Source organism: Cucurbita pepo, chromosome LG08 (genome assembly GCF_002806865.2).
Source record: "Cucurbita pepo subsp. pepo cultivar mu-cu-16 chromosome LG08, ASM280686v2, whole genome shotgun sequence".
NCBI classification, from domain to species: domain Eukaryota; kingdom Viridiplantae; phylum Streptophyta; class Magnoliopsida; order Cucurbitales; family Cucurbitaceae; genus Cucurbita; species Cucurbita pepo.
Window position 1 is genome coordinate 9,116,755 of NC_036645.1, and position 24,731 is coordinate 9,141,485.

Below are 24,731 nucleotides of genomic sequence, written 5' to 3' on the forward strand. Positions count from 1 at the left end.
CACGAATTTTGATGGCATTTTCAATATCAGTAGTAAAGGATAAGGCCCAAGTTTAGGGCCCATGGATCTGTCAATGTCTTTATTGGGCCTTGCCTTTTCATAGGCCCAATAGACTAAGAATAAAATGCCCGCTAATTACAGCAAATTCTGAAGGCAGCATCGATAAAATTCTTTCCCCGCCACGGTTCTTCTCATCAATCTGTGTCAACAACCATCAACTTGCCAGAATTTGGAGCTTTTGAGAAATTTCCCCTCAAAATTATCTTACAGTTTCTTGCAATTCTGTGTACGCTGCTCAAATCTGGGCTGTGTTTCTAAGCTGGAGAGAATATGTGGTGTATTTGATTGTGTTCAATTCTCGGAGAATGAAATCAGCAAGAGTTATTTCTGACATTTCCAATCTTCAAGGCTAGAGAATTATCCTGATTTGGTTTGAATTCGATGGCGATGCGCGGAGATTGCTTTCTGGCATTGTTTTTCTGTTATGCAGTTGTTTCGGAGGTGACCAATGCGTCGCTTTGGGATTCAAGAAAGTTGTTAGACCCGGCTTCAAAAGATAACTCTACCGGAACGTCACCTGTAATTCTCTACTTTCTTTAAGAAGAGAAAAAGAATTGAAGAAAGATTCCTTTATCTCTGTACTATTTTATGAACTTTTCGTTTTCGCCTTTTAGGTTTTGCCTCTCATCAGTCCGAATTCTTCTACGAATCACTCGGATTCTGCACCCGTTGATGGAAAGAAGCAACGTGAATCACCCCCGCCTGCACCGAACAACTCATCGTCTAATCTGGATTCGAAAGGACTCAATAATTCGAGTTCTGGTAGTTCGCATAATGTTAGCGAGGCTGGTAATGGTAAGCCTTTGGACACAAACAAGGGAAACAGGACTGAAGGCGGTCTTCAATCAAGTAATCGTGAAATTTGTGATGGTGTACCCGACAACAAGAAGTGCAGGGACCAGAAGAAGTTGGTTGCTTGCATTCAAAGTAATATAATTGGTAAATACGAGCTGCTCTTTGACCTTATTCATTTCCTAAGCTTGATTTTTACCATGCTTTTCCGTTTTCTTCCGGCGTGGATTATGATTCCAATTTCTACGCTGTTAGGTTTTTATGCTTCTAGAATCGTGCTACCTCCAGAACTATCGCTTGTTAAATTTGTACTGGTAGTTGATTGGTGTTTATTTGTGTGCATATCTGCTTGGTCATATAATTTTTTAATATTGTCATTGGAATTTGGTATTGGTCAGTTGTGTGGCAGTAAAGTTCCATCTTCTGCGGCCTAGAAGCCAGTTGAGTATTTCTGGAAGTTCCTTTACACTCTTTTGAGGATTTCTAAACCTACTTCGGTTAATGATTGTTCAAACATGAGGAAGTTCTTAGATCTCTCTGTTTTTCTTGCATGATAAAGGAGCAACTTTTTATTAGTTCATATTTGTTGGTTGTACACAATGATATAGACTATTACATCATATTTTCATCATCAGATACAACCATGTTGTCATATGGGTCTGCCTACCTGTGTTGTGCCCAGGAGTTGTTTGGCTATCCTATCCAACTAACAAATTAGAATCAAATTGCTGAAAAAACCTTCGGGTTTTAGACTGCCCTATTACTTGGTCAGAAAGGTGGCATCCTTTACCAACCAAGTCACGGATAAAGCTTCTAATAAATCGGTGACATTTTCTCAATGACCGTAGTGGTCTTTGAATGGATTAAGTAAAAGATAGAAGAGATGTTAGCCTCCTTGAAATCAAAAGCATAAGACCACCCAAAAGAGGAAAATATGTTCTAAAATTTTGTTGCTTGGCCGTTGGAAAACATGTTCCCAAATACTGTCGAGCAAATTTCCTAAATGTGAACTTTCACTCTTTTGGGGTAGCTATTCTTCAAATAATGGTGCATAATTGGTGGTCAGGATCTTTATGGAGGAATTAGATCTTGGAGGAAACATTTGCAACTGAAGGGGAATTCTAGAGATCAATTTCAAGAGTCAACATTATCAAGCTGATGATGAGGATACTTACTTGGTCTTAACACTTGCCTTCAAAGAGCTGATTTCTCATGAGCTAATCATCAGAATTCCTGGAGCGTTTGTGAAGAAGGGCTCGACTCAGATAGTCGAATGTAAGACTTCCTTCAAACTCACATGGTGATAAGCTGCACTTTTCGAATGACCTCAATTCAATTGCTTCAGAAGCTCTCTTCTGCATTTTAAGAATAGACATAAAATAAGAGGGAAGGGAAGACCAACGTAGTTACTTGAGAGAAAAGCTTGGATCAAGGTGAGCCAGCCATCTTTGGAGAAAAGAGATATCTCCCATTGGATCTTCTTCAGAATTGGGTCTTAGTAGGAAGATTATTTTTAGATCATCATTGAGGGAAAACCAACGTAGTTACTTGGCCATTAATCCAAAAGAATGATTAAAAATTAGGGTTCGTCTGTGCACTAACGATCTTCACAATTTAGCTCGACATAGTTGACATTCCAAGGTTGAATTCAATTCCAAGGCTTTGGCTGCTTCAGAAACCTTCATAACTTTCAAAAGATTTTAGAGCTTTGAATGCAAAATGGATGAGAATAGGATGGTATCATCAACGATTATGGAGGTATTACTTGCTGTTGCAACTCTAAATTAGCTTGTTGTTTTTTCTTATTAATTTTCAGAGAATTGCATTCCCTTTTAGAGGAAGAAAGGCTAACTAAATCTAAATCAATAGACAATTTAAATTCCCTATATACTAGGTAATCTAAATAAATCATTACATAATAGGTAATGAGATGAGATAAATCTAAATAAATCTCTAGTTAACAATAAATCTAAATAATAATCTCTAGATACTAGGTAACTGAATTTAAATAAATCCAACGAGATAAATTAGGGAGGTCGACTATTTTCCTTATTTAATTTGGGATTACAAAACATCCTTCGACAGTTGCTAAAATATTCTGTGATGAGAGACAATAGAAAGGGTGATGTGGGATTTGCTTCCCTATGAGCTCATTTTCAATAAGGCAAGAGACTATGGTTTGCCTTCCCCCTTAATAATGAAAAATCTTGCTCAGTCATGTTATGAGGAGTAATTTTAGCCTCTGCTAAAACTTTTGTGATAACTTTGTATATACGTGCAAGGCTTATGGTCTGAAGTCTTTGTGATTTCTTCTATCAATTTTCTTAGGAATGGAGTGCAAGTATGTTTCACTAACATTAGCATTTGTAGTTCCCTACGGGAAAAAGTTCCAAGAGTCGAGAATCCTACATTATGTCAGTTCATACTCCTTGTTTGAATTTTTAGCCTCTTCAATTTCTAAATAACCGAATTAGTTGGTCCAACCAAATTAAGACTTAATTATATTTTAAACCCTGACTCGCCCAGTATCCTGTTCAAATATTTACTTCATATTTCTCTAGCTCAAACTCAATATTTGACTTGAATTTTAAGCATAAAGTAAATACTTGCAATTGTGTAGAATTTTATTGAAGAGAAGCAAAAATGCAATTGACATGTTTTATTTTTGTTATCATGACATGGTAACGTAGATAAGAAGAGAAAAAATTGGACACTTGAGACCTAGTTTTTACTATTTTTTTTGGCATCTGACCCTGTTCGTATTTGTTAATTCATTCAGTTCAGTTTTTTTTTTTAACCATATTTTAGAGCGTCTGTTTTTGGATAACATCTAAGCAAACTTGCGGTCCGTTCTTGTCTGACTAGTAAAGTGACTGAAGCAGAGTCCCTTCAGGTGCTAGTATCCCGTTGTTTTGGTTTATGAATTTTATTTCTTACATGATTCTATTGAAGGAATTGCAATTTCTACTTCCAAATTATGTCCTCTAAATTAATGCTTATTTCTGTATGAAACCTGGGACTGGCCCGTTAACCTGAGTTTTTGATCAAGTGGTTGAATATTGAGACCTCATGTCTATGTTATGAGGGTTTCTTTTATGCATGTTCACTTGGTGGAACCGAATGGCTTTTACCACTTTGTAACTTTTGGGTTGAGTCGATGAGTTTCTTAAACTGACTGACGTTGCTTAATTTCTGATATGTTTTCTATTAATGCTCAATGAAAATAACCTTATATTTATTTCTTTTTCCTTGCTGAAGAGTCCAAAGATTTGGCTGTTCTAGTCCTGAACAAAGGAGAAGATACGCTAGATGTGAATGTTACTGGAGGAAACTTTTTCAAGGGGCTTAAGATTTTAAAACATCATTCAAAAAGGGTATGGGCTTGTAATTTCAACCTATTTTGTCCCGAATTTCAGCTAGGCCTCATGTTATACTACCATTGTTTCTTTATGTCTTCATTTTTTGGGTATGTTGTTTGTAACTTTTTTCAAATTTCTTTACCACAGTTGAGTTGATGTATTCAATTAGACTTTCAGGTATCAGCTGCATCGTTAAAAAAATTTGTTTTTCCACTTCTCAAATGAAGTCTGCATCTCCAACCGTTCAAAGAAAAATCCCTACATTTTAATGGTTTAGCTTATGTATCAAAATTTTGTGATGGCTCTGTTTTTTGTGGTCAGGTTGTTGAATTCATTCATTCTATTGTGCGTATGTCCTGTGAGATTATTAGGACAAGTTCCATTCTATATTAGTTCCAGTTGTTTTTCCATTCGTTACAGTCCTTCTCTGTTCTATTATTTTTCAGATCACCATTCCACTGACGACCTTAAAAGACACGAAATTAGTATTAGATGCTGGAAATGGGGAATGTGTGCTTTACACAAGCCCTCTTGTTTCTGGAGAAGACCTTTTTCTGCATCTCCCTTCATTTGACCAGCTAGTAACACCAGTCAACGGTGCTTACTTCTTAATTCTTGCAGTCCTAATCTTTGGGGGGTCCTGGGCTTGCTTCAAGCTTAGGAGGAGACAAGCGGGCGGTATCCCATATCAAGAGCTTGAAATGGCACTGCCAGAATCTTCCTCAGCTGTCAAAGTTGAAACTGCTGAAGGTTGGGATCAGGGTTGGGATGATGACTGGGATGAAGAAAACGCTGTGAAATCGCCAGGGGGACGCCATATTGGAAGCATTTCAGCTAATGGCCTTACTGCTAGACCCAACAAAGATGGGTGGGAGAATGATTGGGATGTTTAGTTAATCAAGCAACCATAAGAGAACAAAACTTTCTGGTCCCTCGACAATCAAGCAACCATGAAAGGGGACAATGTGAAGCACATAATGTTACCACTGAGGTCATTCCCTGGTTGAATGTAAACCTTCCTCCCATTTCTGATTAGATTATAGAATTTGTAGCTATCTCATCCTCTGTCAGAAGCCATAATAGCCGATCTGGTCCATACAAGTTTTTGGGTTTGTTTTGGTGGGATGTAGAATGCATGTCTCTTTATGCTTTTTCCTTTTTCCTTTTTCCTTTTTTGAATTCCTACTTTAAGAATACAGTTCCCATATTTTTACACGATAGCTTACAATATATAAATGTTCATGTAAAATTATGATGGTGTCTGCCATTACAAAACCTTGCCAAGAGAACCGTAAATAACACAATGCACACTCTTCTGGATTACATTTTTTGTATTGATGACCAGGGAGCATTACCTCTCATGAATTGTCACGCCTGAATCTTACCTTCGCGTGGTTTTTCCTTTTAGATGAATGTCGGGGTTAGCTGTGCAATTGGGCTCTTGTCTCTCACTGAAGCAAAAGAGCAGAGAGGAAGGAGAAAGGCTGATGTAATAATTCTGTTTCCTTCGTTATGTTCTTATAAAGTTGTTTGTTCTTTTTTGCTTATTAATTCTCATTTTCTAAATAAACAGCGTTGATTGTTTCAGCTGCTCTCTGGATGCTTTCCAATATCTCTTGTTTTATAGTCATGGATATGCATTACCATTTATCCTCTACTCATTCACTTGTGGAAGGTTCCTTTTATGTTACTTTTGTTGTTCGAGATCTCATATTGGTTGGAGAGGAGAATGAACCCTTATAAGGGTATGGAGGGTGTAGAAAGCTCTTCCTACTAGACATGTTTTAAAACCTGAAGAAAAAGTCAAAATAGGACAATATCTGTTAACAGTGAGTTTGGGCTGTTACAAATGGTGGTATTAGAGCCAGACACCGGGCGGTGCACCAACGAGGATGTTGGGCCCCCTAGTGAGTGAATTGTGAGATTCTACATTGGTTGGAGAAGAAAATGAGACATTGGAAACCTCACGACTCCTACCATGATTTTATGGATTATAATGATACATAATAACTCCTAACATGATTTTAGTGAACATTTCTTTAAGTTGAACATTTCATTGCCTCTGCATTAAGGAATCAAAATAAAAATGGGTCCCTAACATCATACTGAAGAAGGAAAAGGCATTACCATTTTGAAGGGAGGACCCGCATGTGAATGGGGGTATTGATTATATCAAAGGCATTTGAATTTGAATAGGAATGAATGGGGTTCACAGTTCAATAGGGATGTCAGGTCTACAATCATTTAATTATCTAAAGACTTGACGTCTAAGTCTTAATTATGAAACATGGCTGCCAAAGGAAGCTTTGCTGTGAAAGTGTGAGAGCATGAGTTGGTTGTATCATTAGCATCGCAACAATAGATGCAGTGAGAGCTGCTGCCAAAGATGGCACTCCAAAGCCCACATCTCAATCACAGGTGAACTTAAATAAAGCAAAACATTACTTTTCTTTGCTTCTTTTCATCTCCCTCCACTCAAAACTAATCTCTTTCATTTCCTTAACCTATCCAACTAATTATCACCTTTTTTCCTTTATAGAAAATCTACCCAACTCCAATCTGGGTGATGCTAAAGAGCCTTCTCGTGCACAAGTGAAGCAGCTCGATAGATAGGGAGAAGAGCGTTGACATTTTGTTTTACTTTCTCTTTCATTTTCATTTCTGAATTCGTCTCGCTCGGCTATGTATCCTTTGAACCCTTTACTTAGAAGTTGATTCGTACCACTGACAATGATTTTCATACCACTTTTGTTCATAACGATAGAATCAAATATGATAGGAGCAAAAGTGTTCCATTCTTTTAATGCATTTCTTGTTTTTTAGAAGATTTAGGAATAGTGCAAAGTGCCTACTATGACTGTAAATCAGAATCTTATTCCTAAATCTTCCGAAAGACGAGAAATGCATTAAAAGAATAGAATATTTTTGCTTCCAACATCGTGATATGAAAATCATCATTAGTGGTTCCAATCCGTAGATTTGTGCAAAAGGGAGTTTGATAAACATGTTTGAAGTAAGTGTATAATTTATGGAAACACTATGTAATGTTTCATGGTGAAAATGAATATGGTATAGTGGCACTTTAAGGAAATGAACAAAACAGCTACAAACAAGTTTACAATGAAACCATGTAAATCAAACTCATTGAAATGAAAAAGAACATTCAACTCTCCAGATTCATTCCAAGCCCTCCTCAGCTTCACATGGGGATTGGATCATCTCTAATATATTGACAACCTCGTTCATATCTGGCCTGTTAGATGGCACTTGAGAAGCACATATCAAACCAAGTTTCATCACAGGAACGGCCTCCTCAACACGGAAGTTCGATCGAAGCCTCTCATCGACACATTGCTCGACTGTGCCATCGTCCAAAGCCGCCCTCACGATATCACAGAGCACTATAACATCATCTTCCATGTACTCCACAGGTCTTTTTCCTGTCACCACTTCCAAAACCAAGATGCCAAAGCCATACACATCACATTTCTCAGTTATAGTTACTGTTTTGCAGGCAAACTCTGGAGCCATATAGCCCAAAGCACTTTGGATTTTGCTGCTTAAGATGCAACGGTCCAACATTGGCAGCAGCCTTGCCAAGCCATAGTCCCCCACTTTTGGTGTCCCAGAACTGTCTATCAAGACATTGGTCGACTTCAAATTGTAATGAATTATATCATTCTGGTGCAAATAAGCCAACCCTTTGGCCATCCCAAGAACAATCTTGAACCTCTGCTGCCACGACAAGCAATCGTCGCTCGTTCGGTCGTGTAGATGTTTATACAAGCTTCCATTTTGGACATGTTCATAGATGAGGAGCTGCAAGGAGGTTGTCCAGTAATACCCTTCAAGTGCCACCAGATTATGATGCCTGATCTGCCCCAGCTTCTTCACTTCACTCTCAAAATCCTCTTGGGACTTTATCAAGCTTGTGACAGTTAGCTTCTTGATTGCAACTAAACAACCGTCTCGAAGCGCGGTTCTGTAAACAACTCCAAACCCGCCTCGACCGAGCTCGCAATCCTTATTCAACAATGCTTGAGCACCAAACACAAACTCTGCATCTCCTGAAAACATGACTAGCTTTCCATAGTCTGGGTTAGTTTTTGGGGAGCAGTTAAAATCCTCCCCAGCAGATAATGCAAGAGCAGCAGAACGTGCCTGTGAGGACCTTGCACGGATGTTAAGGATACTCACAGCTACCACACCAAGTAAGATAAAAGAAGCTGCACCAATAGCAATGATGGATGATATGCTTAGTATTATCTCATGGTGATGCTTGTGGGAGGGGGAATTGGCGTTGGTATCGGAAGAGTTCGGGTTTAGGACGATTGGTTTCGGGTGGACGGAGGGGCAGGACCGGTTGACGACAGCACCACAAAGAGATGGGTTATGTGAAATGGAGAAGGGAGATATGGTGTTGAAGAAGCCCCCAGCTGGGAGCTCTCCATTAAGGTGATTGTGGGAGATGTTAAAGGATAGGAGGTGGGAAAGATTGGTGAGCTCCTTGGGCAGGCTTCCAGTGAGTTTGTTGAAAGACAAGTCTACGTTTTGAAGGTTGGAGAGATTTGCAAGAGCAGCAGGAATTGTGCCTGTGAGATTGTTGTGAGAAACCATCCTGCATTATTCATAACACATCAGTAAATTTATTGTCAGAAGCAAGCTAGAAAGTACTAAGAACAGTGAAAAACGAGTGTCCTCTTTCGGCTTTTCCTTTCGAGCTTCCCCTCAAAGTTTTTAAAACTCGTCTACTAGGGAGAGGTTTCAACACTCTTATAAAGAATGTTCCGTTCACATCTCCAACCGATGTGGGGTCCCACAATCCACCCCCTTGGGAGCCCAGTGTCCTGGCTGGCATACCGCCCGTTGTATGGCTCTGATACCATTTGTAACAGCTCAAGCCCACCGCTAGTAGATATTGTCCTTTTTGGGTTTTCTCTCAAGTATTTAAAACACGTAGGCTAGAAAAGGGTTTCCACACCCTTATTAGGAATGTTCCGATGTGGGATCTCACAATCCACCCCCCTTCGGGGCCCAGTGTCTTTGCTGCCACACCGCCTCGTGTCCATCCCCCTTCAGGGCTTAGCTTCCTCGCTGACACATCGCCCAATGTCTAGCTCTAATACCATTTGTAACCACCCAAACCCACCGCTAGCAAACATTGTTCTCTTTGGACTTTCCCTTTCGGGCTTTCCCTCAAGGTTTTTAAAACGCGTCTGTTAAGGAAAAATTTCCACACCCTCGTAAGAATGATTCGTTCTCCTCCCCAACCGATACGAGATCTCGAAACCCATTTAGTGTTTTCAAGTAAATTTCACATATTGATCCAAAAGAAGTAGATTATGAAAGGAAGTGTTGTTAATGGAAAGAGAGAGAGAAAGAGAGAGAGCTTACAATGATGTTAACAACGAGCATTTGTCAATGGAGATAGGAATTTCCCCGGTGAGTAAGTTCCTCTCCAGCCACAACTCCTTGAGTGAGATAGCTCCTCCAATTTCAACAGGAACACTTCCATTCAATTGATTATCACTGAAGTCAAGAACATATACTGATTTTAGCTCACCAATACTATCAGGAACAGAACCCACGAAATGGTTTCTTGATAAATTCAGCAACTGCAAGTTCCTAAGCTCTCCAACATTAGCTGGGAGATACCCATTCAAATGATTATGGCTAGCATCAATACTCAAAAGATTCTTACAATCCGCCATGGATTCAGGCAAGTTCCCAGTAAAATAGTTCATGGAAACATTCAAGTTCTTCAACAATTGAAGATTTCCTATTGAACTTGGCACTTGACCAGAGAAGTTATTAGCAGAAAGATCCAAAATCTCAAGATTTTTAAGCTCTCCAACCCAACGAGGAACTTCACCCATCAGAGAATTCCCTCGTAAATTCAAATAACTGCAAGAACTAAGCATCTGCATTGATTCTGGAAGCACCCCAGAAAGGATATTATCACTAAAATCAATTGATTTCAAAAACAAACAGCCACCAATATCCTCAGGAACCCTTCCAGAAAAACGATTCTTCTGTAAGTTAACCAATCTCAAATCATATAAACTTTGAATCCCAGAAGGAATCTGCCCTTCAAGCAAGTTGTTTGAGAAATCTAGTGATTGAATCCCTCTCAAATACCATAACCCAGATGGCAATTTCCCAGATAAATGATTTGATGAAAAGTTTAGAATCTCTAGAGAAAAGCATGAGGCTAAGGATTGTGGGATTTGTCCTGTGAGATTGTTTCTGGCAAAGGAAATGACTCTTATTGATCCACATTGCAGGAAGAGCTGTTCAGGGATGGATCCTGATAAACTGTTGTCACTCAAATCAAGAACTTGTAAGCTTGTAAGATGAGCAAGAGCAGAGTTGATTGAGCCAGTGAAATTGTTGTTAGCAAGTGAGAGTATTTGAAGAAACTGTAACCTGAGAAGGCCACGATCGATGTGGCCAGACAAAGAGAAGCCATCAAGAACAATCTCAGAGACCCTATTGGTTTTAGGATTGCATTTGATACCAAACCAATTGCAGGGGGTATCATCTTCTTCATTCCATGATATCAGTTTACCCAATGGATCTTGAAGGCCTGCTTTGAAGACTATCAATCCGAGAACATCATCGTTGAAAACAGTGTCTAAACAATGAACAGCAGCAGGAGCTAAGAGAAGAAGGAGAAATAGTTTGAAAATCATGTTGTTTTTTGCAAGGAAATGCTAATTCTCCATGAAAAAAGAATGGATTTTGGAGTGTGGGACAAAGAGAACAAAGGTAAAAGAAGCAGACCCACTTTTGTTTTTGTGAGTTAGGTGTTGATGGAGAATTGTGGAAGAAAAGAAAGGAAGGGATGGAATGATACTCACTCACATGAACACTCCGACCAGCAAAGGGCGAAATGGGTAAAGATTGTGAGAAAAAAGTGGTGGGAGAAGCGTTAAATAGAAAGAATGAGAGAGGGAAGAGGAAATGATAATAATTATAACAAGAATGATACTGTCTGGGTTGTCTTTTTGGAGTGTCTGCCAAAGAGAGAAAAGCAAGGCGTTTGAAAGCTTTTCCAATGCCAATGGGGAAAGTGAAGTAGAACAGAGAGTGACAGTTTGCTTCATGGTCAAACCAGACTTTGCATAATCCCATGCATAATCCCATGGTGTTTTGTTTTAGTATTACTATAAGATGTCACGTTGGTTGGAGTGAGGAACTAAACACTCTTACAAAAGTGTGAAAGCTTCTCTCTTATACACGCGTTTTAAAATTGTGAGGCTGACGGCTACTATACGTAACGGGCTAAAGCGGGCAATATTGCTAACAGTCCAGTATAGAGCCAGCCACCGAGTGGTGTGCTAGCAAGTGGGGAACAAAACACTCTTATAAGAGTGGAAAAACTTCTCTCTAGTATACACGTTTTAAAACTGTGAGATTTAACAGCAATACATAACGAGTTAAAGCGAACAACATTTACTGACGGTGGGCTTTGACTGTAATTATAACGGTCTGCAGCAGCCATAGCCATGGGAGGACTGGAATGGAGAAGGTGAAGGAATTGGTTCAAAGTATTAAACTTTTTGTCTGATTGGAGGGTTTGCAGTCAGAAAATTACCAAGTGATACAGAAGTAAACAAAAAATCTGACCCAAATTTGGACGTTTAGTTGCAGACAGAAGTAGGCATGAGATTGATGTTCGTAAGGGTTTTTGCAGCAACAATGGAAGTCTTTGAGAAGTTGTTTTGTTTTGGCATCGAAGTTTCCACACTGAACATCTCTCCTTCCAATGTCATATTAAAGTCTTCTCATCTCGGGCTATGCAAGGATGCTTGGCTTGCACATGACACATGAGTGAGTGGCGTACATGGCGCATCAATTGTGAGTTTTTTTTTTTTTTCATGCTCCCCAAACCTAGGCTGCCCACAAATCTATGTATTTCATAATTAATTCCTCACACAAATGTATGTATTGCAACCTAAGAAACAAATATATTCTAAACCGAGCATCATCTATTCATGTTCGGGTTATCACTGATTTCAATTTTAACCGCTATTTTTAGATCTAGAAAAGAAAATCATTTTTTATGTTTCATGTCTAGATTTTTTTCGAATCATTGCCCTTTCAAACGATCATTTGCGTGTGTGTTTGTGTTTTATTGAATGAGTTAGTTTCGAAATAGTTGTTTCATATTCAAACTTGGTCAGCCCAAATGCAGCAGAACAGAACTTAGGGCATGTTTATGACCTTGGTTCTCGACCCGATGTTATGCCCTTTATCCCCTAAAGAAGGCCCGAGCAAATATGTCCCAGAAAGCAAGAGATCCCTCAATTCAGTTAGAAAGGCTGTCTGTCCCTGAAAGAGAAAAAGATCACTATCACTGACATATATCTTACCGGTGACGCAAAAAAGATAACCCGGGTGATGCGTTAAAATATGAAGAAAAGGAGTAGGTAGTACAGAAATACTAAACTTCATCCGATCTCGATCCTCACACCCGTCCCATTGAACGCTCAAGAACGACGCAAATAAAATACATTATAGGCCCCTGTTATGTGATCACAGGTGTTTTCAGACGTGGGAGTGAAGAAAAAGGATAGATAGAATCTGCAATAGTTCACATATGGCAACAGAACTACACTATATAAACCTCAGCTAAGCTTAGCTACACATAATTTACAACCAACCGACATGCTGCTGCATCAACCTAAGATGCCCTCAGCTTCGAACCTCACAAGTTTCATGAAGTAGTCAGCTCCACAATGGTCCAAAAGCTGAATCTTTCAATGAAGTCACTATATCATACGCCCCCACGGGCAACGTGACTAGCAGTCTCTCCTTGGCTGTCCAAGGGCATATATTGAGCCATGATAGCCCGTATCTCCGAATCCATATACCTCTGCAATTTTAAAATGAAAATATGAAGGTGAACAAGTCAAAAAAGACACACTTATTCTTACAATTAACGTATAGCTTTTACTATGATTTTACTAGCATCAGTGAATGATTCTTAACAGGAATATGTAAACATCAAAGATGCAATCAACGAACTACAAAAGAAATAAATAAAGAACAGTACCCGGATTCTGTATTTGTAAATTGCATATCCCGCGATCCCAGTGATGGCTAACACAAGGATAACAATCTTAACAACGCTCCAGCTTGTCACAGTGCTCCCAATGTTACCTACAGATTTTTTATCCATGCAGATAAGAATGAAATTATTCCTCAAATGTATGTATAGGGCGACTGATAGACATTCAAAAACAGATATAATGGATAAAAGATGTCAAGTAAGAGCGTGATGTCCTACTACGACTTGAACAATAACCGAAGTAAAAGGTATTTCAATGATACCTATACATGTATCGTGTTCGTGCATATACAGTAAACCATTTCTGCAACTGCATTCATAACTGCCCCATGTATTCTTACACTTGCACTCTGGGCACTGGCATGCTAGCTTCTCCTTGCACTCATCCACATCTGACAAGCAAATAAAACCATGAAAAACATGTGACTAATTTCATAAACACATAAAATTAACAAGCATCCTATCATCTTTTCAATCCATGGACATACTACTGACAACAGACAAGATAGGTAGCTGGGTTGTTGAAACGAGATCGACAAATTTCACCTCTAGCGCGCCTCATTATGGAAAAAACTAAAAGGGGGGAGGACCACATCCAAATATATCCAATTCGATTATTAATTGCCTGTCATTATCTTTGAGAACTCAAAGAGGCTAAAACAATGCAAGTTGAAGAAATGCTGAACCATTCCTCTCACTTTAAAAATGATTAATAAATGAAGGTTGTGGATAAATAAAACATCGTCGCGTACCTTCACACGTGTGGACTCCATCACCTTTGAATCCTGGAGGACACTTGCAGCCCTTTGTATGGCCATCCTGACCAATTCATAAGAAATAGAAGTACTTCTGGTTAATCCATTTTATTCTAGTTCAGGAAAACACTGAGAATTATACGGTACATAAGACCAGTAAACTTACAGAGCAAGCAGAGTAAGTTTTGCCATCATGGGTGCCCTTCCAACAACCCCCATTATTTATTTCACAGCGTAAAGCTCCTGAAGCTGTGAAAATTAAGCAGGCAGACAGTTGAGTAATTAAGGAAAGAAAATATTCGAAAAAGAAAAAAGGCAGATATGGTGGGTCTTTCTCCATTTGGGCAAATAAACGTAGATTTAAGAAGCTAATACTATGATCCCAAGAACTTTAAACTATTGACTGCCAACAGAATCCATCACTCATATTGACCCCGGAGTTCAACAAAGTTGTAATTATTAATTGCTAGTTATGATAAATTGGTGAAGCAAAAGGACTTTGATAAATTTGATGGCACCATCTTCATTTTGACTTGCACAGTCTCAAGATAACTTACCTTCACAATGAGTGTAGCCATCACCAACAAACTTCACACCTCCAACAGTAGGACATTCACAAACTCTTCCCCGAAATGTATCCTAAATTGCAGGTGCATTAGATATAACTCATTAAATATATACATGTACAAAATTAAAGTTACAAGAAAATCAATACAATTAGATTTTTGAAAAATGCAATACCCTGCATGCAGAAATATTTGCTTCCTTATCGAACCAGCAACCACCATGGTTTGTCAAACACTCATTTGTTTCCACGTCTGCAAAAAAGATAAGTTAGGAAATAAGAATCATCTCCATGACTTCATACGCCAACGTAATTCAATTTGAGCAATATTAGCAAGAAAATCCAAAATTCTACTTGAAAACACTCAGAAACTGGGGGTAAATAAAAAAAAGTTGAATGTATTTTAGTTGGTTCAATTTTCTTTGTGTGTGTGTGTGGAGGGGCGGGGGGCGGGGGGTGTGNTCAGCTAGGACCTTCAGTTAAACAAATTGCAGGCTCTGTCGTCTCCTGAAATCCAGAACAAATGCCCTTCAAAACTGCTCCTCTGTCCAGCTTGCCTAAATCAAGGAAACAAGATGAATAAATACATACATTGCAAAAACATTTGGTCAAAATTTGCGAAGACAACAGGAAATTCCCTCAAACCTCTATACTGTCTGTTATTTATAACAAGAGTCGGCAATATGGTAACATCGCCACGGGAGCCCCTACCAATCTGAGGACAAAACAGTTTAAAGTGTAACATCGAGTCTAGGGAGAAAAATACCAAGGAAGAAAGACGCAAGTATAGAAAATGATGAAGGGGGAAAAGGCCATGGATTCAAAACTCCACCTGTGCATCCTGTTCAGCTTTAAGTATTGGGTTTTCCACATCTGCCTCTGGATCTCCAATGCAGTCTTTAATCTTGTTAAGATCGATTCCTTTATAGCCAAGTCAACCAAAGTAAGCATGTTAGAGATGGTCCAGTGTGGTAACATAAATCAAACACAACAACCCCTATTTTGTAGAGATCAAAGGGATGAAGAAATTGAAAGATTTTGGTAGCTCCAACTGAGTAAAAACTTCATTGAATGCCAAACAAATATTCAACTGTGAACCTACCAAAGGATTTAATAACTTCATTGGCACATTCCTCGTTGTACTTCTTTTCTTTCATGGGACAACGAATTGAAAAGTCAGTGACAAAGTCCCACCACAGCCAAGGCTTTCCAGATTCATTAGCAACTTTAAAGAAACAAATTTGGCGTAGATTTTGAACGACTACATCCTTTCCATCATATCCTTTACTGAAATCCTGCTCAGGATCCGGTGCACAGTATCTCCCATGATTGATGCATTGAGTTTTGCATTGTTTACTCAAAGTAAAAGCATCCGGGCAATACCAAGTTATATAATGGGGAGTAAATTGAGTGTACCCTTTCTGCTCAAGGGTCTGAGCTACTCCTTTGAAATTTTTCACAAACTCAATCTGACTATCACACTTTGGCCCACACTCATCATTGCTATTTGTCCAAAATTCATACTCAACACGATCATCAGGATGTGGAAGAGCTTCTGTCCAATCAAGATTTATATTGACCATCTCCCCGTTAGATAGAGCTTTCTTGATCTCATCCCCCAAACTTTTGCTAATAAGAGCAGAAGGAATGGTAATGTCTTTTAGGTAATTGGCATCTGCTTTCGCTTCTTCCGGAGAGTCCATGGTGATTAAGGGTTCGAGTCTATCATCTGCAACAAGAATTGCTGCAGCTCCACCGTTTTGTGCATTCCACGCCTTCAGGGTGAAGTAACAATCTAAAGCAAAGGCCAAAATATTCCTCAATTAAGAACGAAATTATCGAATAAGAGCAAGACAGGAATGCAGAGATAGTAAATTTCGAATTAAGAGAAAGAACATTCTTACATACTGAAACAAATAACACACATTTCCTTCCAGAGAACATCAACAAATATTAAGTTTAGAACTCGTATCTCTAGTTTCAGAACCGACTTGTCAACGAGACAAATGGTTTAAAGATATCTTGGTGAAATTATGTGCCCCATTTGGGCATTTATATGAGATATTGGTAACTTGGATGGACACATGCACATATACCAGCAACAACCCTAGGATAAGCAAACCTAAATTGGATATGTACATTGAGAGCATAACCAACACTAAAGTCCTTTAAGTGACCACTATACCCATATAATACTAAGGCACTAATTCCCTTGAACCAAAATAACGATAGGAAGAAAATTGTGCGGAATTTCAGCTCCCGCCATTCAATACGCATACAGAACTGGAAGAAACAAACAACTGCGATATTCATTCTTTGCATTTTTCTTTTTTTGGTAAAGAAAGTTCATATTAATTAAAGAATCAGACAGAAAATACGATCGAGAGGACATAATAGAATTCAAGTCGAGAAGGTTAACCTCCTCGATCAGCGAGAACAAAAGTAGGAAGACTTCCAGGTTTGGACTTGAAAGAGATACCGACATCATCAAAGCTCTTGCACGCCTTCTGATTAGCTTTAGGATAATGCACGATGCCAGTCATGGTGCCTCCATATTCAGGAACCCCAAAATTCCCAATCGCACATTCATAAACACCCTTGATAGAATCTGGGTAAGTTACCTTCAAGCTGTTCTTCTCGACAACGAATCTACCGAAACAAGAGACGCAAAGAAGGAAACAAACGGAGAGAAAAACACTGGGTTTTCCCCTCATCATTAGATCGCAGAAGAAAATGGGTGAATATTGAGTGAACTTCGCCGATGAAGCTAGAATTGTAAAAGTGAGTTCTCAAGGTATGGAAGAAATAATCGAAAACTAGGGCTTTGGAATGAGCGATGGGCAGCCAAGAAAGTCAGACGTGGAGGTTGAAGAAATGGTGGTCGAAGACGTGTAACGATTTGATTCTGAAATCCTCTTCTAACGCAGAAGGCAAGTCTAGAAGATCGACAGTACCTTACTTCGTAAGTAACAAACAGTTTCAGATTTTTCCTTTTTTTTTTTCTTTTTTTTTTTTTCTCTCTTTTGTTTTGGGTCTTCGATTTTCCGTACGAATGTTGACAATTCCACACGCAGTGGCAGGCGGTGCACCTGCACGGCAACATTTAGTCTTTAAACTTTAGTCAAAGCTACTTTATCGATCGGAAGAAGGCTCGTAATGATCTGTGAGAAGATTACAAGAAGGCTCGTAATGATCTGTGAGAAGATTACAAGAAGGCTCGTAATGATCTGTGAGAAGATTACAAGAAGGCTCGTAATGATCTGTGAGAAGATTACAAGAAGGCTCGTAATGATCTGTGAGAAGATTACAAGAAGGCTCGTAATGATCTGTGAGAAGATTACAAGAAGGCTCGTAATGATCTGTGAGAAGATTACAAGAAGGCTCGTAATGATCTGTGAGAAGATTACAAGAAGGCTCGTAATGATCTGTGAGAAGATTACAAGAAGGCTCGTAATGATCTGTGAGAAGATTACAAGAAGGCTCGTAATGATCTGTGAGAAGATTACAAGAAGGCTCGTAATGATCTGTGAGAAGATTACAAGAAGGCTCGTAATGATCTGTGAGAAGATTACAAGAAGGCTCGTAATGATCTGTGAGAAGATTACAAGAAGGCTCGTAATGATCTGTGAGAAGATTACAAGAAGGCTCGTAATGATCTGTGAGAAGATTACAAGAAGGCTCGTAATGATCTGTGAGAAGATTACAAGAAGGCTCGTAATGATCTGTGAGAAGATTACAAGAAGGCTCGTAATGATCTGTGAGAAGATTACAAGAAGGCTCGTAATGATCTGTGAGAAGATTACAAGAAGGCTCGTAATGATCTGTGAGAAGATCACAAGAAGGCTCGTAATGATCTGTGAGAAGATCACAAGAAGGCTCGTAATGATCTGTGAGAAGATCACAAGTCCTGATAGGAGGGAAGATTAATAGGGCACTCAGTAATGATATTTGAGAAGATCACAAGTCCTGATAGGAGGGAAGATTAATAGGGCACTCAGTAATGATATTTGAGAAGATCACAAGGTCCTGACAGGAGGAGGATTAATAGGGCACTCAATGGCTCGTAATGTTCATTGAGAAGATCACAAGGTGCTTATAACGGGGGGATCTATAGGGCGCTCGAAGGCTCGTAATGATCTTTGAGAAGATCACAAGATGTTGATAGGAGGGATGATCCATAGGGCTCGAAGGCTCGAAATGATCTTTGAGAAGATCACAAGTTGTTGATAGGAGGGATGATCTATAGGGCGCTTGAGGGCTCGAAATGATCTTTGAGAAGATCACAAGTTGTTGATAGGAGGGATGATCCATAGGGCGCTTGAGGGCTCGTAATGATATTTGAGAAGATCACAAGTTGTTGATAGGAGAAGGGATCCATAGGGCACTCAAGGGCTCGTAATAATCTTTGAGAAGATCACGAGGTGCTGATGGGAGGGGGATCCATAGGGCACCCGCCCCCCTCTTCAAGCAACTTGGTGGTTATTCGGTCTCCTCCGCTCTTGGGGCAGAACTGTTTGGTCGCTGGGATTTCTAGCCTATTTAGACCGTGTAAAGAGAGAAGGCCGCTTGACTTTTAACTGCAAATAAACCTAAATAATTTATTAATTCATCTAAGTACACAATTTCATTAAATCTGAGCAATAATTTCCACCAAAATTCATGAACTACGATGAACTAAGAGTGGTTCTTAACCCAGAAAGTTAATAAACACAGACAGTAATTTATGATCTTGTATATTAATCGAGCTTGAATTTTCACTAAACTAGACCCAACTTAACTCATTGGAGTGAATGAGTGAAAATAGAAACGACGTTTTACGCGGCAAATTTCATATTTTCTTTCCCTAATTGTTCAATTAAGTTTAAAAGTTTCTATACTTAAGTTCATATGGGATTCATGTAAAACGTACAAAATCTTTCCTAAAACAAATTTCATATAACATTCAAATACAATACAACACTACAAGAGAAATATATCTACCATTCAGATTCTCATACATTTGGCCATGGAAATAGATACAAGCATTGTATAGTTAAATTTTACAGGTAAATTTACCAAGGCCGAGGCAGTAACCTAGATAAAGGTGAAAGTAAGAGGCAGTAAAACAAAACTCTAACCTATTCTCGTTTGTCCTCCTCAGTATCTTCCCCTAGGCGTAATTATCAGTCCCTTCCTTTCTTTCCTTTCCAATTTAGAAGCCATATCTCCTCCACTGGTTAAACAAATGCCTTCCTCTTCCAACTCTTCACCTGTCTCCTCTGAATATGCATACCTGCAAGCAATATCAATGCTAACACTTCAACAGCTACTTACACAGTAAAAAAAGGCATGATTGTATGAAATTATTGCCAAGTACACAAACCTTTTTAAAATAATTGTGTACTTATTGTATGAAATTATTGCTAAGATTTAATGAAATTGTGTGCCATGTATAAAAGAGACTAAAGATGTAACAATCTAAGCCCACCGCTAGCCGATATTGTTCTCTTTCGAGCTTTCCCTTTTGAGCTTTCCCTCAAGACTTTAAAATGCGTCTGCTAGGGAAAGGTTTCCACACCCTTATAAAGAGAGTTTTGTTCTCCTCCCAACCAATGTGGGATATCACAATCTACCCCTTCAGGGCCCAGCGTCCTCGATGGCACTCGTTCCTTTCTCTAATCGATGTAGGATCCTCACCAAATCCACCCCCCTTCGGGGCCAGCGTCCTTACTGGAACACCGCCTCGTATCTACCCCCTTCAGGGAACAGCCTCCTCGCTGGAATATCGCCCGGTGTCTGGCTCTGATACCATTTGTAATGGCCCAAGCCCACCGCTAGCAGATATTGTCCTTTTTGGGCTTTCCTTTTCGGACTTCCCCTCAAGGCTTTAAAACGCGTTTGCTAGGGAAAGGTTTCCACACCCTTATAAATGGTGTTTTGTTCTCCTCCCAACCAATGTGAGATATCACAAAAGAATACTAAAAAAAATTGACTAACTGGTGTTAATGGTAAAATAATTGTAATTATAGGAACCAAGTGGGTACTAAATTGAGCTCCGATGTTTTCTCTCAATCTTCCTCCCTTTGACAGAAAATTCCAGAATTTCTTGCTTTCAAGATCCACTATCGGATGCTTTTGACTCTTAGCCAAATAGTGAAAGCCCTTGAGTTTGAAGCAAATATTCGGATTAGGCTACCAATTTTGTTTATGCAGGCAGTGTTCTTCTAGAAACATGCTTTTTTCACGTCCACCAAGAAAAAGGAAAGGTAAACTTTTCCTAGTGGGTGTAACTGAAAAGGTTATTCCAATAAAAAAAAACATGAGCATACACAAATAAATAAACGTATTCGGGGTCATTATCCAGAAAGATTTGCACCTTGTGGGGTTACTTGATGGAGCCCAGAGTAAACAGATCACGGCCAGGAGACAAAATGACAGGAAAGTCCAGAAAGCTGGAATAACCCAAGCGATTTTCCAAAGCTCACTTAATGGATCAGTTGCATTGAAGTACAGCTAAATCAAAAACAAGAGAAAAAAAATGAGTCAATACTTTGCTCACGGTTTTTTATTCGTTAACAAACCAGGTGCGTTTAGAAGAGTAGCAAATCTAAGTATTCAACAAGATTATAGAAAGGATGGTATGGCCGTAAGGGAGACTCAATAATCCAAAAACCAGAAATGTCTTGTGCACCATATGGAAGAATTCTTTATGATTAATTAAATCCACAAAACATTACCTCGAAGCCGATCCAAGTTATAGAAAGTAGGACGGATACAACAAGAGAATTGGTAAATTTTCTATATAACTCCAGCTTTGCCATGTTTCTCTTTATCTGCATCATTAGAAACAGTAAGAATGGGTTAATTAAAAAAGGTTTTGCATCTGACAGATAAGAAATCTCAAGCAACCCTTCAGCCATTCCCAGCAACCAAATCCATAATTTGTTTGGAGGCAGGTCTATCGGTTATATACACAGTATTCCACCACAGAGATTCAATCAATTCACTCAGGGAATACATGGTTATACTTGATTGTTAAAATAAAAGACTTAATGCCGAAACGCCACAAATGAAATCATGGTCGCGAGGATGCATAAAATAGTTAATAACTTAAGCCTGCATACCTGAAGTTTTTCTAATGTTCGCGACAGAGATGAGAAGATCCAGATAATAAAGCAGGAATCCAAGAAAGCAACAGGTAGAACCAGAAACAGCCTTGCTTTTCCATAGAAATCATTGATATTACTTAAATGTTCCACAAGCTCAAGTGCCTCTGATGCAACAAAATATACGAAACCAAGAAAAAGCACTTTTGAAGTGATGGCACCAAGGGTAGGCCTCACCACTCCAAATCCCATCGAAACAACCAAAAGAAGGAGACGAGACAATGTCTTCTTCACAGATGTAAAGGTTGCTGCCCATATAGTAATTCCCATTGGCCTGCTTCCAGTTGAATTAAAGTTGGCATACTCAAAGTACCATACACCCATTTCACACATTCCAAGAGCAATAACCGTTGTAATGTGGTAATGTAACTGTATAACATCCTTCCAATACTTAACAAACCATAGAAACCAGATTAGGCCAAGCAAAAGATATGCTAAAGACATGAATTCGTAAAATTTCAGCAGAGGAGCCATCTTCCCTGGTAAATAGCCATCCGGATTTCTCCACACTGTCCTTCCCTCGATTGTTGTGCCTTTGAGTTGTGGATCACAAAACATAAAATACAGGTAGTACATTCCAGTACTATTGATTTCAATAGTTTGAGGTGGAATGACAGCAGTTTCATCTTTCCCAACAAAGAATGTCTTGATGCGTTTAGGCCAGCCGGGGTTGTCATGATTTTCATTGATAATAACCTCACCTGACTTGCAATGTCCAGCATCGTGAAGACTGCGTGTGCAGCATATCATATCTGACTTGAGGAAGGAGCCTCCAATTCGCTCCCTATCTTTGACCTCAAAGATGATGGCCTCCACCAATCCAGTAAATTGCTGCATTTCATTCGTATGACTAGCTGATTCCTTCGTCCTCACGAAAGTAACAGTTTCAAACCTAACATTTCAAATTTGAGGCTTAAATCCTACATATACAATGGCAATATCTTGAACAGACGAATAAGAAGCAAGAAAAGCCCAATCTAGTCCTGGCAGATAAATAATTTTTTCTTTTAATCGTTACAAAATATTCATCAGCAGAACTAGTTGATTGATAGCACTATAAAAGCAGGTCTTACATGTTTCGTTTCTCAATACAGATGAAAAGAAGAACAAAACTGTTATAGGTAAAGAAAACAGCATAGTGACGATTAAGAGAACAATAAAACTGTTGCCACTCACTAATTAATGAATAAATAAGTAGAAAACCTAGCAAAATGACGCAAATGTTCGGTTAATCGAATGTATAAGAGAAAGAAAATCGTCATCAAATTTGTGGAGAGACGAATGTTTACCTGATGAAGGACTTGCCTTTGAGAGATTTGTCAGTGGAATTTGGAGAAGAAGAACCATGTACCTTCGAAGCGAGAAGAGCTTCGCTGCCGCCATGGAAGAAGAATCCATTTGACTTGGGGATGAAAATTTCGCTTCGATACTCGTGAATTGAAGCATCAACCTCTATGAATTTGTCGCACAAGAAGATCAATCCAACGAAAAAACTGATCATCCATGCATTTCCAATCCCGATCGCCTTGCGATTCCTTTCCGTTCGCGCCATATATCATTGGGCAAAGGTAATGCGCTGATCGACAGTAAATTAAGCAGACAAGAAAATCCCACAGAATCCTTCGCAGTGCCAAACGGCGTCGTTTGAGTTTCAAAAATAATAATAAATAATAAATAATTACGCCGTTGAAAACTAACAACACAATTTTATTTTTAAAAAGTTTTAATTAAATTTTAATATTTCTTAATTGTACCATCTTTATTAAAAATATATATAAACTATAATTAATTTATAATAAATATGATTTTTTTTCTTCAAATTATACATAAATTTATATTTAGCAAAACTTTTTATAAATTTTGGCCTGCACTTCAAATGAGCTAGCATTTGTATTGAATTTGCACACGAGCACGTTTCTTATATTTTATCATTTGATCATCCAAATGTAGCTGTGGCTTTGTCTCGAGGGCTTTACAGCTTGTTGTCGAATGTAACAATTTTATTTTCAAATGCAAACTCGCTACAGAGATTTAAATTTTTTTTTTCGAGGTTAAAGTCATTTAACCTCTGAAATCTGGTTTATAATATTTGAATTTAGATTTTTTTAATTCTGCGTCTGGCTCTTCAAACTTAAATTTTGTCGGATTATAACCTAAGGTTTCAACTTGATCCAATTTGATCAAATTAAATTTTTTATTTGCTCGGATCACAATAAACGCACGTGGCCTTAAAATTTAGGGTATGTCGACATAATAATTAGTATCAAATTTAATAGTGGGTGATGTTATCGTTAATTTTAAAATAAAGTAATAATTTGGATTAAAATTTAAATATTTTTTTATAATTAAGTTTAGAAATATTATTTTTATCTATATTTTTCAAAAACCAAATTAAAATTTGAAAACTAATAAAATAGTTTTTGGAATTTAGTAAAGAAATTAATTTTTTTTAAAAAATAAATCAAATGTATTGTAAATAGTGAAAATAAATACAATTTTAAAAATTAAAAAATTAGTTTTTTTAGTTTTAAAAAATTAAATTTTGATTATTTTCAAAATTTTAATATAATTAAATAAATTATATACATAAAAATAGTGTTTATAAGCTTAATTTTTTTAAAAAAATTTCAAAACCATACGGATAAATGAAAGTAAGAAAAGTGTAAATATATTAATACTCAAAACGTAAAGAGGATAAATCCAAGTCCAACACGAGACAAATTTACGTCAACACAAAATAATAAAACCGAGCATAAAATAGGAGAAGAAGTTACGCTTTGCCAATTTCACCCTCGTTCTAAGCAAGAGGCGATCAGTGCCACACAATCGCTGTCCGCGAAGTCTAAATTTCTCACGACTAACTTGTTTGCTGGGTTAGAACAAGTGTTGTACACTCATTGTCCCGCTGCTGTAAAAGTGTGATTGTGATACCGTGCATGCTCCAAGCTCATTGAATGTGCGTTCAGTTTGGTGTTCATCTCT

The 24,731-nt window shown here is 38.4% G+C and overlaps 4 protein-coding genes across 4 annotated transcripts; 1 reads left to right on the top strand and 3 right to left on the bottom strand.

Annotated features, from left to right (window-relative positions):
- Window positions 1–134: 134 nt before the first annotated feature.
- LOC111800645 lies at window positions 135–5,534 on the top strand. The gene is made up of 4 exons (XM_023684433.1): window positions 135–579; window positions 675–999; window positions 4,111–4,226; window positions 4,658–5,534. The coding sequence occupies exons 1-4, from the start codon at window positions 442–444 to the stop codon at window positions 5,102–5,104; spliced, it is 1,026 nt and encodes a 341-aa protein (XP_023540201.1). The 5' UTR covers window positions 135–441; the 3' UTR covers window positions 5,105–5,534.
- Window positions 5,535–7,226: 1,692 nt separating this feature from the next.
- LOC111799803 (probable LRR receptor-like serine/threonine-protein kinase IRK) lies at window positions 7,227–11,136 on the bottom strand. The gene is made up of 2 exons (XM_023683282.1): window positions 9,606–11,136; window positions 7,227–8,829 (listed from the first exon to the last, which is right to left on the bottom strand). The coding sequence occupies exons 1-2, from the start codon at window positions 10,901–10,903 to the stop codon at window positions 7,389–7,391; spliced, it is 2,739 nt and encodes a 912-aa protein (XP_023539050.1). The 5' UTR covers window positions 10,904–11,136; the 3' UTR covers window positions 7,227–7,388.
- A 1,574-nt stretch (window positions 11,137–12,710) lies between these two features.
- On the bottom strand, window positions 12,711–17,521 carry LOC111799870 (vacuolar-sorting receptor 1-like). The gene is made up of 12 exons (XM_023683361.1): window positions 17,024–17,521; window positions 15,707–16,399; window positions 15,437–15,525; window positions 15,250–15,319; window positions 15,078–15,161; window positions 14,781–14,857; window positions 14,597–14,678; window positions 14,206–14,288; window positions 14,037–14,103; window positions 13,548–13,676; window positions 13,270–13,376; window positions 12,711–13,089 (listed from the first exon to the last, which is right to left on the bottom strand). Exons 1-12 carry the CDS (start codon window positions 17,319–17,321, stop codon window positions 12,991–12,993), a joined length of 1,878 nt encoding a protein of 625 aa, XP_023539129.1. The 5' UTR covers window positions 17,322–17,521; the 3' UTR covers window positions 12,711–12,990.
- Window positions 17,522–19,519: 1,998 nt separating this feature from the next.
- LOC111799872 (transmembrane protein 87A-like) lies at window positions 19,520–23,329 on the bottom strand. The gene is made up of 5 exons (XM_023683362.1): window positions 23,039–23,329; window positions 21,708–22,641; window positions 21,321–21,416; window positions 20,960–21,096; window positions 19,520–19,876 (listed from the first exon to the last, which is right to left on the bottom strand). Exons 1-5 carry the CDS (start codon window positions 23,299–23,301, stop codon window positions 19,741–19,743), a joined length of 1,566 nt encoding a protein of 521 aa, XP_023539130.1. The 5' UTR covers window positions 23,302–23,329; the 3' UTR covers window positions 19,520–19,740.
- Between the last annotated feature and the right edge of the window lie 1,402 nt (window positions 23,330–24,731).